This window comes from Echinops telfairi, unplaced genomic scaffold (assembly GCF_000313985.2).
Source record: "Echinops telfairi isolate 266 unplaced genomic scaffold, ASM31398v2 ScPeMD7_443;HRSCAF=831, whole genome shotgun sequence".
Classification (NCBI taxonomy): Eukaryota; Metazoa; Chordata; class Mammalia; order Afrosoricida; family Tenrecidae; genus Echinops; species Echinops telfairi.
Window position 1 is genome coordinate 17280734 of NW_022104341.1, and position 15405 is coordinate 17296138.

The 15405-nt window shown below is 37.5% G+C and overlaps 1 protein-coding gene across 1 annotated transcript in view; it reads right to left on the bottom strand.

Annotated features, from left to right (window-relative positions):
• The window catches only part of SLC35A3 (solute carrier family 35 member A3), a 49016-nt gene extending 39838 nt beyond the window's left edge, over positions 1–9178 (bottom strand). The window contains exons 1-4 of the mRNA XM_004699234.2: positions 9106–9178; positions 5222–5426; positions 1875–2029; positions 1642–1764 (exon numbers count right to left, since the gene is read on the bottom strand). Coding sequence (XP_004699291.1) covers positions 1642–1764; positions 1875–2029; positions 5222–5408 — 465 coding nt within the window. The 5' untranslated portion in view covers positions 5409–5426; positions 9106–9178. The remainder of the gene's footprint in view (positions 1–1641; positions 1765–1874; positions 2030–5221; positions 5427–9105) is intronic.
• Between the last annotated feature and the right edge of the window lie 6227 nt (positions 9179–15405).

The window sequence follows — 15405 nt, forward strand, 5'->3', positions numbered from 1 at the left end:
GGCCATCCTGTACTATCTATTTCATGAACACAAATGTGGGTGGGGGAAGACATGCAAGACCCTTAATTACAGGTAAACATATATGTCACAAGAAGGGGTTGCACTATAGGTTGTACAGCAATGAGAGGGCGACAATCTAGGGATACACACACAATAGGAAGAGGAGGGATTGGGGGTATATATGTGACAAGAAGGGTGAATCCTAGATTCAGGATGGCAGCCTAACTTTGGATGTCACTGAGCCGGTTTGACCTGTTCTCTGGATCTCCATAGAAACCACCTACAGGGACCAGGCTAATGGTGGCAAGCCTTTAGGGAGAAGTAGCCCATTGTCCTTAGCAGCAGGAAGCAGGGCCTACCAGTCTGGCAACTGACTGCCTTCAGGGAGGATGTCTCTAAGCATCTGACCTCCCACCATGTGCTGGTAAATAGCCTCTAATGTTTATCATATCTTTGGGGAACACAAAGCTGGTGAAAAATCTCTTTATAATCCCACAACCAACCAGACCTCTATTTATGGACAAAGGAAGGTTAGGGGTTGGAGAGAGGAAAGAAGGAGTCAAAGTGCCAGAAATTGCAAGAGATAAAGGACCAGATGCCCCAAATTTGTGGAGCATGTAGAATTTTGGTCAGGTGACCCCACGATGCTCCTTGTCTGCACAGACAATAAAACCCCTTTTTCTTCTGCATACAGTGTCCAGTTTACATTAACGGGCTAATATAGTAGGACAAGGACTCGTAGGCTTGTGACAAAACAACTGCAATAGTCAGTGCTAATAATACAGATGGAGCATGTAAGTGTTAATAAAACCTCCAGAATGAATGAAACCTCCAAATCTAAGGATGTGAATTAAGCATTGGAAAAGCCCAGTATCAAATGGGAGTACCAAGGAAGCCAACCTCAGGAAGGAAACCAATAAGGAAGCATTTGAAAGCTACGAGAATACCCAGGAAAGAGTGGTATTAGGAATCTGGTAGTCACTAATGAGAAAATGGTTAATACATTAATAATCCCTCAAGTTCCAGATAGCCAGTAAAAATCAGCTTTGTTTATGTACAGTGTCACATTTCCCTAACTGCTCATTTTCCCCCAATGGGTACCAAACACTAACTCTACCCACTCCCCAATGAGGCTTCGCTGGCCCTGCGAGCACAGCCCTCGTCCAGGCTGCCCTTGGTATGGGAACAGGGAGGAGGCAGGAGGACCGGGAAGGGGCCCCAGCTTTTTTCATAGTGATTTCTTTCAGAGTTTGAGCTTGTGGGCCTCATCTTGATTTTTGGGGTTTTTTTTGGCATATTGGTGGGAGGGGAAGGTGCCAGCCTAAGATCACCACCGTTCTGACACCAGGATTTTGTACAAAATTGACAAGTGATTCTTTGTTCTCTTGAAATAAAAGAGGAAAAAACCCCAAAACTGCTCATTTCTTTATGTCAAATAATTTGGCTTTTAATAAACCTTTTTTGTACCACTTACAGTGCCCAGATTATATCTTGCACAAAGGAATAGCTCCAAACATCTCTATCCATGGTGAGAAATAAGCATTTATTTGCTTTAACAATTAATAGAATCATATTCTCCACAATAAATCAGGTTTTGAAATTAAGACTTAAATGAAAGGTATACTTATCTTGAATAGTTACCTGCACAAAAGCCACTCCTGTCATCAAAATTACTAGGGAGAGCCACTGGTACACACCTAACTTTTTACTAAGCATAGACACAGAAAATAATGCCGTTGTAAGAATTTTCAACTGATATGTAACCTGTAAGAAAAAAATTTTTTAAGCAAACTGATATTAATAATTTTACTTATTCTTTAAAATGAACTTTGAAGAAAAAATAAAATGAACTTTCAGAAATGTAATTGAAGTACCTGATAAGTAGCTGCATCGAGATTTGACAGGGCCACATAGAGTAAATTATTCTGAAGAGTATATATTCCTGATGGAATAGCAAGTTTAAGTGTTTCCATAGGTTTATTAAGAATTTCATCCCGTAGCACTCGATTCAATGCTCTTAGACTACATTCTAGACAAAACACATGCATTGGAAAAATCAGTAATTATGTTTATGCATCTGTTAAGTTTTAGTTTCTCACCTGTTAAAAAAGGAAATTAGGCTTCAGGCTGTTTCACGGTCTGAACATATCTCTATTTTATTAACTTTCAAATATTAAATATAAGGTAACATTAAAAAGAACATTATCCTTAAAAGGAGTCTTCAAAAAGTTCATGGAAATGTGTATTATGAAAAAACTAAGCATGGATTTAAAAATTGTTTTCCACCCAAATACACCCATATGAACTTGTTATATCTGAACCGCATCTAGTCTGTTAGCTGCACCTCAGAGACCTGTCAGAACCCTTTTGTGACCTTGGACCAAGAGCACCAAGTACATTTCCTACTTTGGGGGTTTCCTGGGTAACAGCTATCTCGAGTTTAGTGCTTGCTGCCATCTGGTGGCGGCTTGTATAACTGAGAATCGGAAGAAACGCTTTATCTAGCCCACCAACCACAACACGTGAAAACCCTCAGGAATATGCATCCTACTAAATATCAAAAACCTTATTACTTAAAATTTCCCCCCATTTCATTCCATTATTGAAAACATGGTAACAACAACACTCAAAGTAGAAAATAATTCAGTCTCGATGCCGATACGAAATTTCTCTGGAGTACCCCCCCTGGGTGGTACACATGATTAATGTGCTCTACTGCTAATTACTGGTGATCTGAGTCGTCAGATGCCTCAAAAGGCCTGGTGATCTACTTCCAAAAAAATGAGTCACCAAAGACTCCATGGAGCAGCTTTTCTCTCACTTCCAGGGTCATCAGGAATACAGCTGATCCAATGGCAATTGGCAAGGTATAGCCTCATCTAGGTAACGATTATCTTGCTGGGACTAGTCAACAGCTCCCTAACATGATTTCCTGAACCTACTGTGATTCCTTCTCCACTGTCAAAACAGCCGTTAGGCTGACCTTGTAGTGTGCCTAAGAGGCAGTATTTTAAGCTCAATTCTTTCCCTTTGCTTTTACAACGAAACTCATGGTCAACAGGGCCATCCTGTACTATCTATTTCATGAACACAAATTCAATCTCTCTTCATTTTATTCTCCTCCCAGATCAATATCCTCCAGCCACAATGGCCACTATGAGGGCTTCCAAAGTATACTAAATAAGACGCCACTGCTGAGCTAATCAATACAGCAAATCAAATAAAAAGTTTTAACTTGTTTTTAGAAAACCTTTTAACTCAAGTGTTCTAGTAGTTACAGAATTTGCTCTGTTGTTGCTTGGTGCCATCAACTCATACTCACCTAGCAGTGACTTTGTGTAAAACAGAACGAAACAGTCCCTGCACCAATCAAATAGTTTACTGATTAAGCCTACTGTTGCAGCCACTATGCCAGTCCATCACGTTGAGCAACTCCCTTTTTCTCACTGGCACTCCACTGTACAAGCATGATGGCCTTTCTCCAGGATTAGTCTCTCCTGAGAACAGGTCCACAGGACATCTGACAAAGCCTCATAATCCTCCCCACTAAGGAGTGTTCTTATTGTAGCTCCTCCAACACAGATTCGTTCATATTTATGGCAGTCCCTGATATACTCAATACTCTCCGCCAACACTACTTCAGAGACATCAGTTCTTCTTCCTTATCCATTGTCCAGCTTTCACATGTGTATGAGGCAAATGAAAATACCATAGCTTGGGTTGGACACACCTCAGTCCTCAAAGTGACATCTTTGTTTTTTAGCACTTTAAATAGTGTTCTTTTTTTTTTGCAGCAATTGTACTCAGTGAAATGTATTGTTTGATTTCTCGACCTCTGCTTCCGGAGTCAATGCAAGTAAAATGAAATCTTTGACAGCTTCCGTCTTTACTTCATTTATCATGTTGACTATTATTCCTGGTGATCTTTATTACTAAGTGCCTCAGGTCCTCTTCATTTTTATCTAGTAAGGTTGTGTCACCTGCTTATCATAGTTCATTAATACGTCTTCCTCTAATCCTGATGCAGCATTCTCCTTCATGTAGTCATTTCCTAGATATGCTCAGAATACAGTTGAATAAATATAGAGAAAGGATACAACCTATGTGAGACAAAGTCTTACCTTCCTTGCCTCTAAGGATCATTCCGCTATACTTCTTCCAAGACAAATTTGTTAATTCTTCTAATCCATAGATTCTTTCAATGTTTAAACTCAAGGCTTGAATTTTTCTCTTCAGTTCTTCCAGCTTGAGAAATTATGTTCTTCCTTTTTGTTTGCACATTTCCTTATAATACCTTACTCTTGCTTTTCTATTTTTTATTTTTTTACTCTGCCTTTTTGAGCTACACTTTGAAATCTTTTGTTTAGCTTTTACTTCATCATTTCTTCCAATTGCTTTAGGTACTCTATGTTCAAGAGCAAATTTCAGAGTCTCCTTGGACATCTATTTTGGTCTATTCTTTTTCTCTTGTCTTTTTAATGGCCTTTTGCTTTCTTCATGTAAGATGTCCTTAATGTCACACCCATCCCATACCTCATATAGTCTTTGGTTCAATGTGTCAAATCTCTTCTTGAGAGGGTCGCTAAAATCAGGTGAGATATATTAAAGGCTATCCTTTAACTCTTGTGAACTCATTTTAGTTTTATTCAGCTTCACTTTGACCTTGCATATAAACTCAAGGGTCTGGCAGGCAGCTGGCCCTTTTGCCTTGTTCTGACTGATAGTACTGACCTTCTCCATTGTCTCTCCCCACAGATGTAGTCTACTCGTTTCCCATGGATTCCATCTGGTGAGTCACCATTTATGTTGCAGAAGAAAGGTAACTGCAAAATTCTGATATACCATGTCATTTCTATCACAAAGGCCTTATTTTCCAACTAATGACCCATCTTTATTCCCAGCTTTTGCATTCCAATCACCAGTAATTATCAATGCACATTGACTACCTTTCTGATACTCTTACTCTTAACTTATTATAAATGCAAGAAATTATGCTTCACATTTATGGTATATTATCTAAAGATAAAATCACAATATAGACTAGAGTAAAATCCTTTATTATTAGATGAAAATTATTGTTTTAAAAAATGTACTTAGTATTAGGACATTTATTTTCATACTTGATCTTCACCAAAAGGCCGAGAAATGATTCCAATATATACTTTCATATATAATGATATATAAGTAAAAAACCAACAGCCCCCCCCCCTTAGATACCTACTGCTGTCTTTGTAGACTAGTAAAACGCAGGCCATTATCTTCAAAAGTTCAGCCACAACCACTGCAGTAGAAGATAGATACCGAGGTCCCTCCTCTTTTAAAGTCCTAGAATAACGCATTGTTAGAACCAAACTGGTAGTCTGAAAGACCAAGATTCCCAAGGATAGGTATTTTAAGTTGGCAGACATTGTTTTATCTTCATTTGCCTGAAAAATAAGAAGGAAAATAAGCAAAGTTACAAAATACAGATATTAATACTTAAATGATTTAAGAGATTGTTTCTAGACAAAATGGCATAAGCATATTCCACCCTACCCTTCTTGCTATATGCAACTACAAATTTAGCCTGGAGACCAAGAAAGTCATCAGAAAACTAAAACTTGAAGAAAATATATCAAATTGACTACTGATTTTAGGACTTGAGGGACGATCCAGCAATGGATCCCTGGACTTTTTTCTCTTTTTGTTGTTGGTTGTGTGTGTGTGTGTGTGTGTGTGTGTGTTGCATAGAACACCAAAATCCCTAAAAAATCCTAACTAAAGGACCGGAAAGACAATGAATTTGTACAATGCTGGACGCCTTCTATGTGGATACTGTGGCGTTGTGCGGTAAAGGCTCATTGATCATCCTGTCCTACACAACTGAAAGCAGAGGTGAGCGTTCCCCTTTTCCCCACTACACCCTTCAGTCACAGAGATGGTGGGGCAGAGCCCTGTCAACCACTCCTGCCTTGTCTTGGGCAAATATCAGGTGGCTTCCTTCCTTCCTTCCTTCCTCCCTCCCTCCCTCCCTCCTTCCCTCCTTCCTTCCTTCCTTCTTAGTGGCTGCCTCCTAATAGGAAGATTTTAGTAGAAACCAGGCTCCAATAATACTTTTCAAAGTCTCCAAGAAACAATCTACTCATTATACTAAAAACAGGAAAAAAAATCTCAACTCAGATGAGAAAAGGCAAATAGCTAACAATGCAGCAATGGCTCAGATACTGAAGTGATCAGAACAATGCATCAAAAAGCAATAATTCACACACCTAAAATAATTTTAGACACAAATTACAAAAATAGTATAGGAGTACTTGTGGATCCTTCACCAACTTTTCTGCAAAATAAAATAGTAGCAAAGGTTCTATAGTTTGTTTGACGTAATTCAGTACTGACCCTAAGAGACTTACTTTACAAAGAAAAAATAAGCTAAGTAAAAGAATGAAAAAATATATACCATGAACATTATTCATAATATGGCTATACTAATATTGGATAAAATAGATTATATGTTAATGAAAAAAGAATTAATACATCAGCAATAAAACTAGTATTATAAATATATATGTGCTTAATAGTACAACTATAAAGTACATAATACAAGGGGTAGGGTTGTATAGCAAAATTTAATCCACGGGGCCCTTAAGCCTAGGGATACTGCTGTGAAGAATTCTAAGATTTGGCCAGAGTTGTTGACTAGACACTGACCTTGCCACTCTAACCAGACTCTTCTTCCCTGCCCAATTTCTCAATGCTACAGGTAACCTGTGCTTAAAGGTAAGAAGACCCATTAATCCACATGAGAGACATCCCTAAAGCATGTTCTAAGGACCTAGAAAGAGTTCTATGTAAGTTGTAATGAACTTACTCCTAGAGCATATACGCTTTTACAACTAAGACTCCCATGGCAGACATTATGACCTAGTTAATTACCAGCGCTTCGCTGTTCGCCCAAGTTTCACAGCACTGCCCTCGCCTCATATGTCTTTCTCTAGTAAAGGATTTAGTTTAATTTAAAATAAACAAATAAACTAAATAAAAAACAAATGAAATAGAGCACATAAAACATAAGCAGAATGATGTTAAAGGAAAAACAAATACTCATAATTAGAAAAATTTAACTCATCTCTCTCAGTAATTACCATATATTCTCAAATATAGTGTTTAGGATTTAACAGAAACTAATGCCAGAGGCATTATTTGTGAAAAATGTAACATACCCAGTTATTTGTGTGAAAATATGGCCGGATAAATAATTTAAAAAAATAGGGATACAGAATATCTGAACATGAAGGGGCTTCAAAAAGTTCATGAAAAATAGTATTAAGAGGTAATAGAATTTTTCTAAAATAATTTTGAAGCCCCTTCATATAATCAACTATTGTGATTATATGTAAACATGTTCGACACTGATATTCCCCCAAGGATTTGTTTAATATAAAGTGCATTGTCAGCAGACTACCTCCTTAGTCAAGGTCACATCTTTTGCAAGGCAGCCTGCATCTGGGCTGGATGTAATGAGGGTATAAATTCTGGACCAATAATCACTCGAGGGGCAGTTTCTGCGCCGGTGCTCTATACCTGCTTGGCCAAGGCTTTGTTAGATCTGCATTTAATCTCTTTGTCCAATACTGCTTCTGTTCACATCTTTTCACAGGTGTTTATGCCTAGTAATTATCTTTTACCACACGGCAAACTCTGTTTCAGTCTCCCCTACTGGAGAACACAACCTGTGAAATACTCTGATATTTACAGACTATTACAACTGATAAAAACAGCCTAGTGAAGAAACGAGTATCGATGGATTACAAAATGAAATCTTGCAGCGTATGATATGAAATGCCCAAATGTCAAGAAATTATACAAAATATGTCTTTGATTTTGTTTTGTTATTTTCTGATGGGTCTCCCAGCTGTGAAGCACAGGAAGAGAGGATGCAGAACGATAATAACTGATACAAGAGGACACATGGAAAACGGGTGGAGGATAGGTGATAGGAAGGGAAAGGGGATTTTGGAGTACATAATAAAGGCGGGAGAGCGTAGGGAGCACTAGAATGGATTGTGATTACACGACTTATTTTAAAGGCAATTTAACCATGGGAGGGTTTATCCACTAAAATTGATGTGATGACTGTACAATTCTCCTTGATGCGACTGAACAATTGAACTATTGAATTATATGACATGTAAATTATGTGCCAATAAAACTGTTAAAAATACATCGAAGAAAATAATAATGGTGACAGAAAATTCTATAAAGATCAACAGAAGAGTGCAAGATATGACAAAATAATAATTTATAAATTATCAAGGGTTCATGAGGGAGGGGGCAGTAGGGAGGGAGGGGAAAAATGAGGAGCTGATGCCAGGGGTTTAAGTGGAGAGCAAATGTTTTGAGCATAATGAGGGCAATGAATGTATAAATGTGCTTTACACAATTGATGCATTTTTGGATTGTGATAAGAGTTGTATGAGCCCCTAATAAAATGATTTTTTAAATCAACAGAAAAAGGAAAAGCAATAAAGATAATCAATGAAACCAAAATAATTCTTAGAAAAGATCAAGTAAAGGATAAATGGATAAACTGATGAAAGAAAAAAACCTTAAATTATCAAATATACATCAAGAATTAAAAATGCGCCACAACAGATGTCTATTCTAGAGATCTATAGATTCAAAGATAATGACTACTATGGAAAACTTTATATCTATAAATTTAGTGCCTTATATAAATTCTTTGGGAGATACAGATTTTAAAGAAATGATTCAATAGAAGGATGATGTCAATAGTCCTAGATACATTAAGGATATATAACCACCTTTCAACAAAGAAAACACTAGGTTCTAATGGCTTCATTGGTGAATTCTCTCAAGTATTTAAGGAAGAAATAATACCAATTACACAACTTCCTACAAAATATTAAATAGGGAACACTTCTCAACTTATTATATAGACCAGCATTACCCTAATAACAAAAGTTGAAAAAGACATTATAAGAAATCTATAGATAAATAACCCTCATAAATATGAGGGGGCTTCAAAACGTTCATAGGAAATGCATATTATGAAAAACAGCGCATGGATTTGAAATTTTATTTCCACCAAAATAAACTCATACTAACTTGTTTTGACTTGTCTGAACAGGATCTAGTTTGATGCAGTAAGAAGGGTAAGACATCAGTTTGCAAAGAGCCCGCAGCATGAATTCTGCTTAAATTGAAGCAAGAGCAAGCATTAAATTTATGGTGCAGCTTGGGTGGAAGAATGATGAATTCATTTTATGCTTTATCAAATAGTAATGGGAACAATGTTCTAAAGAAATCAACAGTTTACAAATGGATAACACAGTCAAAGTACATGAGACAGTCTCCCCATTCGTGCATCTAAGAAGCATTCTAGTTGTACTTTCTCCAAAACAGATGTTTGTGGTTGTGCCAATCCATGGTATTTTCAACATTCTTCGTCAACATCATAATTCAAATACATCATTTTTTCTTCTGTCTTTCTTATTCGCTGTCTACTTTTCATCTGCATATGAAGACTCTGGAAACATGAAACCAGAGCGACAATCGCTTCCTGTTCCCTGTGTTGCTATCGTCCCCGTAAAGATGGCGTTTATCAACCGGTTGGATTCCCTTTCAGGAGTCACATGTCCAAACCATCCGAGGCACTTTTAGCAGAGGACTACAGAGCTGGTGATATGATTTGTCGCGAACCTGGCCCAGTTCTAGGTGACCAGGTTATTGATGTCAAATCTGAGTGGAGAACACGCAGCAATAACAAAGCAACAAAATAATTTCTATTTACTTTCCCCCAAATAGCATAAGTCCGTGTAGGAAAATCTGAAGCTCAATATGGCTACAAACTTACTTTAAATTTGTGATAACTTTTAAAGATGAGCTATCTAAAGAATTTTGCCATCAATTTTCTTCCTACTATAAAGCGAAAGGCTAAATTTCTAAGTTAAAATTGTTAGAGTATGCTGTATTCACTTTTTTAAAACACTATTTCTAAAATATGCTCCCTAAGTATAATAATGTAGTAACGGTTAATTGCATACTAAGCCATTATAGGAAATACACATTGCATTATAAAGTGCAATGCAAGACAAGTCACTAGTAAAAAATATACACTACAAAGAAGTAGCTATTTTTATTTTTTGCTTTTCTGGTTTTCCCATATAAGTAAACAAATACTGAGCTCAGCTGCAATTCTTTGTCCATTATATCCCATGATGCAAAAGTTTAACACCGTAACCTACTAGGTTGTTAAGTGTTGCTGACTCGGTTCTGACTCATAACAACTCTATGCTTCGTGACCCTCCAAAGAACAGAACAAAACACCACCAGCCCTGCACCATCCCCACAACTGTTACGTCTCAGCTCACTGGTGCAGCCACTGTGTCCAATCACCTTGTTCAGGGGCTTCCTTCTCCCTTTACGCTTCTACTTTCCCAAGCATGATGCCTTTTTCCAAAGCCTACTGTCTCCTGACCACATGTCCAAAATATGGAATATGAAGTCTTGCCATCCTGGCTTCTAAGTAGCATTCTAGCTATACTTATTCAAAGACAGAATTGTTAGTTCTTCCAACAGTCCACAGTACTTTCTTTCTTCTTTTTAAAAAAATCATTTTATTAGGGGCTCATACGACTCTTATCACAATCCACACACACATCAATTGTGTAAAGCACATTTGTACATTCATTGCCCTCATCATTCTCAAAACATTTGCTCTCCACTTAAGCCCTGGCATCAGGTCCTCATTTTTTCCCCCTTCCCTCCCCGCTCCCTACTCCCTCATGAGCCCTTGATAATTTTTTTTCTTTATTTTTAATCATTTTATTAGGCGCTCATACAACTCTTATCACAATCCATACATACATCAATTGTGTAAAGCACATTTGTACATTCATTGCCCTCATCATTCTCAAAACATTTCCTCTCCACCTAAGCCCCCTGCATTAAGTCCTCATTTTCCCCCTCCCTTCCCGCTCCCCACTCCCTCATGAGCCCTTGATAATTTATAAATTGTTATTTTGTCATATCTTGCCCTGTCCAACGTCTCCCTTCACCCACTTTTCGGTTGTCCGTCCCCCAGGGAGGAGGTCACATATAGATCCTTGTAATCGGTTTCCGCTTTCCAACCCACCCTCCCTCTACCCTCTCAGTATCGCCACTCACACCACTGGTCCTGAAGGGATAATCCACCCTGGATTCCCTGTATTTCCAGTTCCTATCTGCACCAGTGTACATCCTCTGGTCTAGCCAGACTTGCAAGGTAGAATTTGGATCATGATCGTGGAAGTCCACAGTACTTTCAATACTTTGCCAGCACCATCATTTAAATGCATTGAATCTTGGGTCTTCCTTATTCAATGTTCAATTTTCATATGAATATCAAAACCAGATCAAACTCACTGCCACCAAGTGGATGCCAATAGGTCTCGTCAGCAGATTTACCTAATGTAATATTTAACCCACAACGTACGCTAAGTGACAAAATAATCACAACTATACTTGTGACAATGATGTTTGACTTCTTTTCTAAACTTCTTCTCTATACTGACTCAAAAAATGTAGCAATATGTTGTACTGTAAATCTATAATAATCATGTGATAAGTTCTAAAAAGTATGCATAAATGAAAGAACTATGACTCAACCAGCCTTTCTGTTTCTATGATAGAAATAAAAATATCAACCTCCACTGAATTAATTTACTGTTATGTGCTTGAGAAAAGCAAGATCCTACTTAATAACATGAAACGGGAATTTTTTACCACCTACAGGTTCCTACTAAATTCTATTAAACAGTTTTTGTTTCTCCTTTTTTCCTCAAAGTATCAGGTGTCTGTTTATATAAGATTAAATGACCTGTATGTAAGTTACAGTACCGACAATTAACTTGTTCTTTCATAGACTGTAGAATGTTTATTCTTATAATCAGGTAAAATCAATAGCAGTCAAATATTTGTTTACACAAATATATAACCTACATTCTAATTTCTAGATAAAAGCATCTTTAGTAGTATTGTTCTCTTTATATAAAAATCAATGGGTTGGGAAAGCATACTTATCTAATAGGTACAGTTCTAAAGGTCTCTTTCCAATGTGTGCCCACCTCCCATCTCTCCACTCCAGTACTATTCCCACCAAAGCACTTAATGCTGTGGTCATTTCCCATCTCTAACAGATAAAGGCAGGAGTTGTAGGTATAGAGACTGGTGTTAAAAAGCAGGAAGATCCTCAGGCAGGAAATATTTACTATATATTTAGGGAAAATGGAATTAAAATTAAGTTTAATATTTAAAACAATTACTCACTTATCAGAAAACCTTGGTTATATGGAAGAGTATGTAAAACAATCTCAGGCTCATAGTACGTACTCAAAACTTTTAAAATAAATTCTGGACTCATTAACAGTAACTATCCAATAGGATTCATACTAAATACTATTCACAGTTCAGTATTCATACTGAACTATTCATATTCATTAAAAGTACCAAATTAATGAATTATTACTCTAGCAGACTACTAACAATAATTACAAAGTTACAACATTTTCCAAGTATTAAAATCTACAAGAGTAAGCAAGCGTAAGGGTTAGTTTTGGAATTCAGTTTAAAGTAAAACCTAAAACATTTTTTTTCTAGCATTCATAGCTAATCGAGATTTTAGAAAAACGTGTTTACACCAATGAAAACAGTTTAAGAGAAACTTACTAGAACATATTGAAGGAATTGCATTTTATGGATATATAGTCTGAGAAACTATCAAGATTTAAAAACTTTCTTTAACCCTAATTGTTAATTGTGCTTGGGTAATTAATGGAGGATTACTACCTTCCTCGAAAGGATAGATCCCAATGAGTAGTTTTTGCTTTAACCACCATCCTTTCTAAACATGAGATTACAGCCACTCCCTGGTAAATTTATTATATACTATGGCCTTCTAAGCTATATAGACTCCAAATGTAAATTATTTATGCTTGATCAATATTTATTGTTCAAGTTTTCAAGAACATCTTTTTTCTATCATTCAACCTAACCAATGGGGTTGGGTTTCAGGCTGTCCCAACTCTATAATCTATCCTCCAAATAGAAGATGTCTTAATAAAATATAGATTTAACTACATCTCTCCCACGTTTATAAAGGTTAACTGACACACTATCTCACTGAGGATACAATCAAAATTCCTTCACACAGAACAGCCCCTTATAATCTGGCGCCAACCTGAATTTCCCGCCATAAACTACCGTAACTCATTGCTTCATTCCCTGAATAAATATTCTCTTCTATAATAATAAAAAGAACTCTCCCTTTCTTATTCTGAAGAGCTTCTATACTTTAACTTCTATACTACACAAAATACAGGTCTCCTCTCAGTGACAGTTCCTAATTCTCTCAAACACATCAACCCTAGTACTCAACCGCATCAGTACTCGACACACTTGGATTTTGACGTGAAATGTCCAGAAACTTTTGCATCGGAACTTGAACAAAGCATTGCTGTGAGTTTTGTAAACAAAAGCAGTCCGTGCTTCAGTCACTGGGGGTTACTTGGCGTTGTTAGTATGCATTGTTAGTACACGCTGTTTAAACCTTTTGCGGCTGTGTTTCAAGTGTTTTGCTATAACTTTCTTAGTTTTTATGGCTTCTTGTACTGTTTTTAGATAAAAAACAGTTTATCTAAAACAGTTTATGGGTCCTAAGAGTTTTTTGAAAAGAATCATCCTGATAAGGAACTGGTTAACCATGTTATCAATATTATTGATAATAATTTAGTAAACCCTCTAAGGGAAACGCCAACAGCAGACAGACCACATTAGAATTTTTTTTAGAGTAAGCCAGCCAGGTCCTAGTGAAAAAAGGGCAAAGAAGGGAAAACAACTGGAAAGCAGCTACCAGTTGATATTTAATTCTAAACTTAATTAATTTGAAATTTCTATGTAATGTTTTGTATAAAAAGGCAAGGTCTGGTTAAAAACTTGGTGGTTGAGAACAGATTAACTTGTTTTGTTATTTCTTATGGGAAAAAACTGATTTGTAACGGTACTGCATCGTGTCTTGCTGCTCCTTCTAGAACGGATCAGCATCGCCGTCCGGGTTCTACTGTACAGTCTTGGAAACCCACAGCATTGACTCAATGGCAGTGGAGTTTTTCAGAGTAGTAGACATGAGCTCTGGTAGTGCAGTGGTTACGCACGAGGCTGCACACATACCACAGGGCCAGCACTTGGACCCCACCAGTGGCTCCTCTGGAGAAAGAGGAGGCTTTCGACTCCCCTGCAGAGTTAGTCTCAAAACCTACAGGGGCAGCTGTACCCTGTCCTGGAGGGTCACTGTGAGTCAGCATCAACTCGATGGCAGTGAGATTTTGAGTTGCCGGAGAGAGAAGGAACCCTGGTGGCGCTGTGGGCTAGGCACTGGGCAGCTGAAATCCACCATTTGCTTTGCAGAAGAAAGGTGACACTCTGCTGTTGTACAGATTTACAGTCTCAGAAATCCTGTTACGAGTCGCAATGTGTTAGAATGGACTCAGCGGCAGTGAGGTTGGGGATGAGCTGGGATCAAGGAGATGGTAGTGAGAAAGTAGTGGGGTCCCTCATGGCACAGTGGTTAAAGCACTCAACTGCTAACCAAAAGGTTGGAAGGTAGATACTGCCAAGAGTAACCTGTGAAAAAAAGCCTGGTTGATTTATTTATACAAGTTGCCTATTAAAAGCCCCAAGCAGCACAATTCCACTTTCAACATAAGGTCACCACAGCAACTGGAAACTGACATGACTTTGGACTCATGTTGCCCGAATAAAATGTCTGGCTCTGCCACCTAATGTAAGTGATGTATTTAATTTCTCAGTTCCTTTCTCATTTATAAAATGAAGATAGCATAGAGAATATAGCTCAAGGGGTGATCAGAGGATTAAAGAATATAAAAAAATATATAAAGTGGCTATTATGCTACACTGCCTTATTTGAATATCCACTTTTAAAAGACCTCATGTTAGAAACTACTATTGAAATGTTTAAAGGTAGCCTTTTTATAGTACATATGCATTATTAAAAAATCATATCCCATGTTGATACAAAAAACTAGGCAGAGTAGGTGCAGTGTGTATTCAATTGCTTAGGCAGTCAGTGAAGAAGACTTCTATAGAGATTTATAGAAACTGACAGGGACAATTCTACTCTGTCCTATAGGGTCACTATGCTTCAGAATTGACTTGATGGCAGTGGGTTGGGTTTGGTTTAGAGCTAGTCTTCATAACTCCCACCAAATGACTAGGTGATGCTTTGCAAATGAGGTGCTTAGGGTACTGGTCAACTTTTAATATGGTAAATAGGATGCATGGCATCTATACAGGGGTGGGGCCTTGCAAAAAACTGTATGGAACCCTAATGATATTAGTCAAATTTGCCAT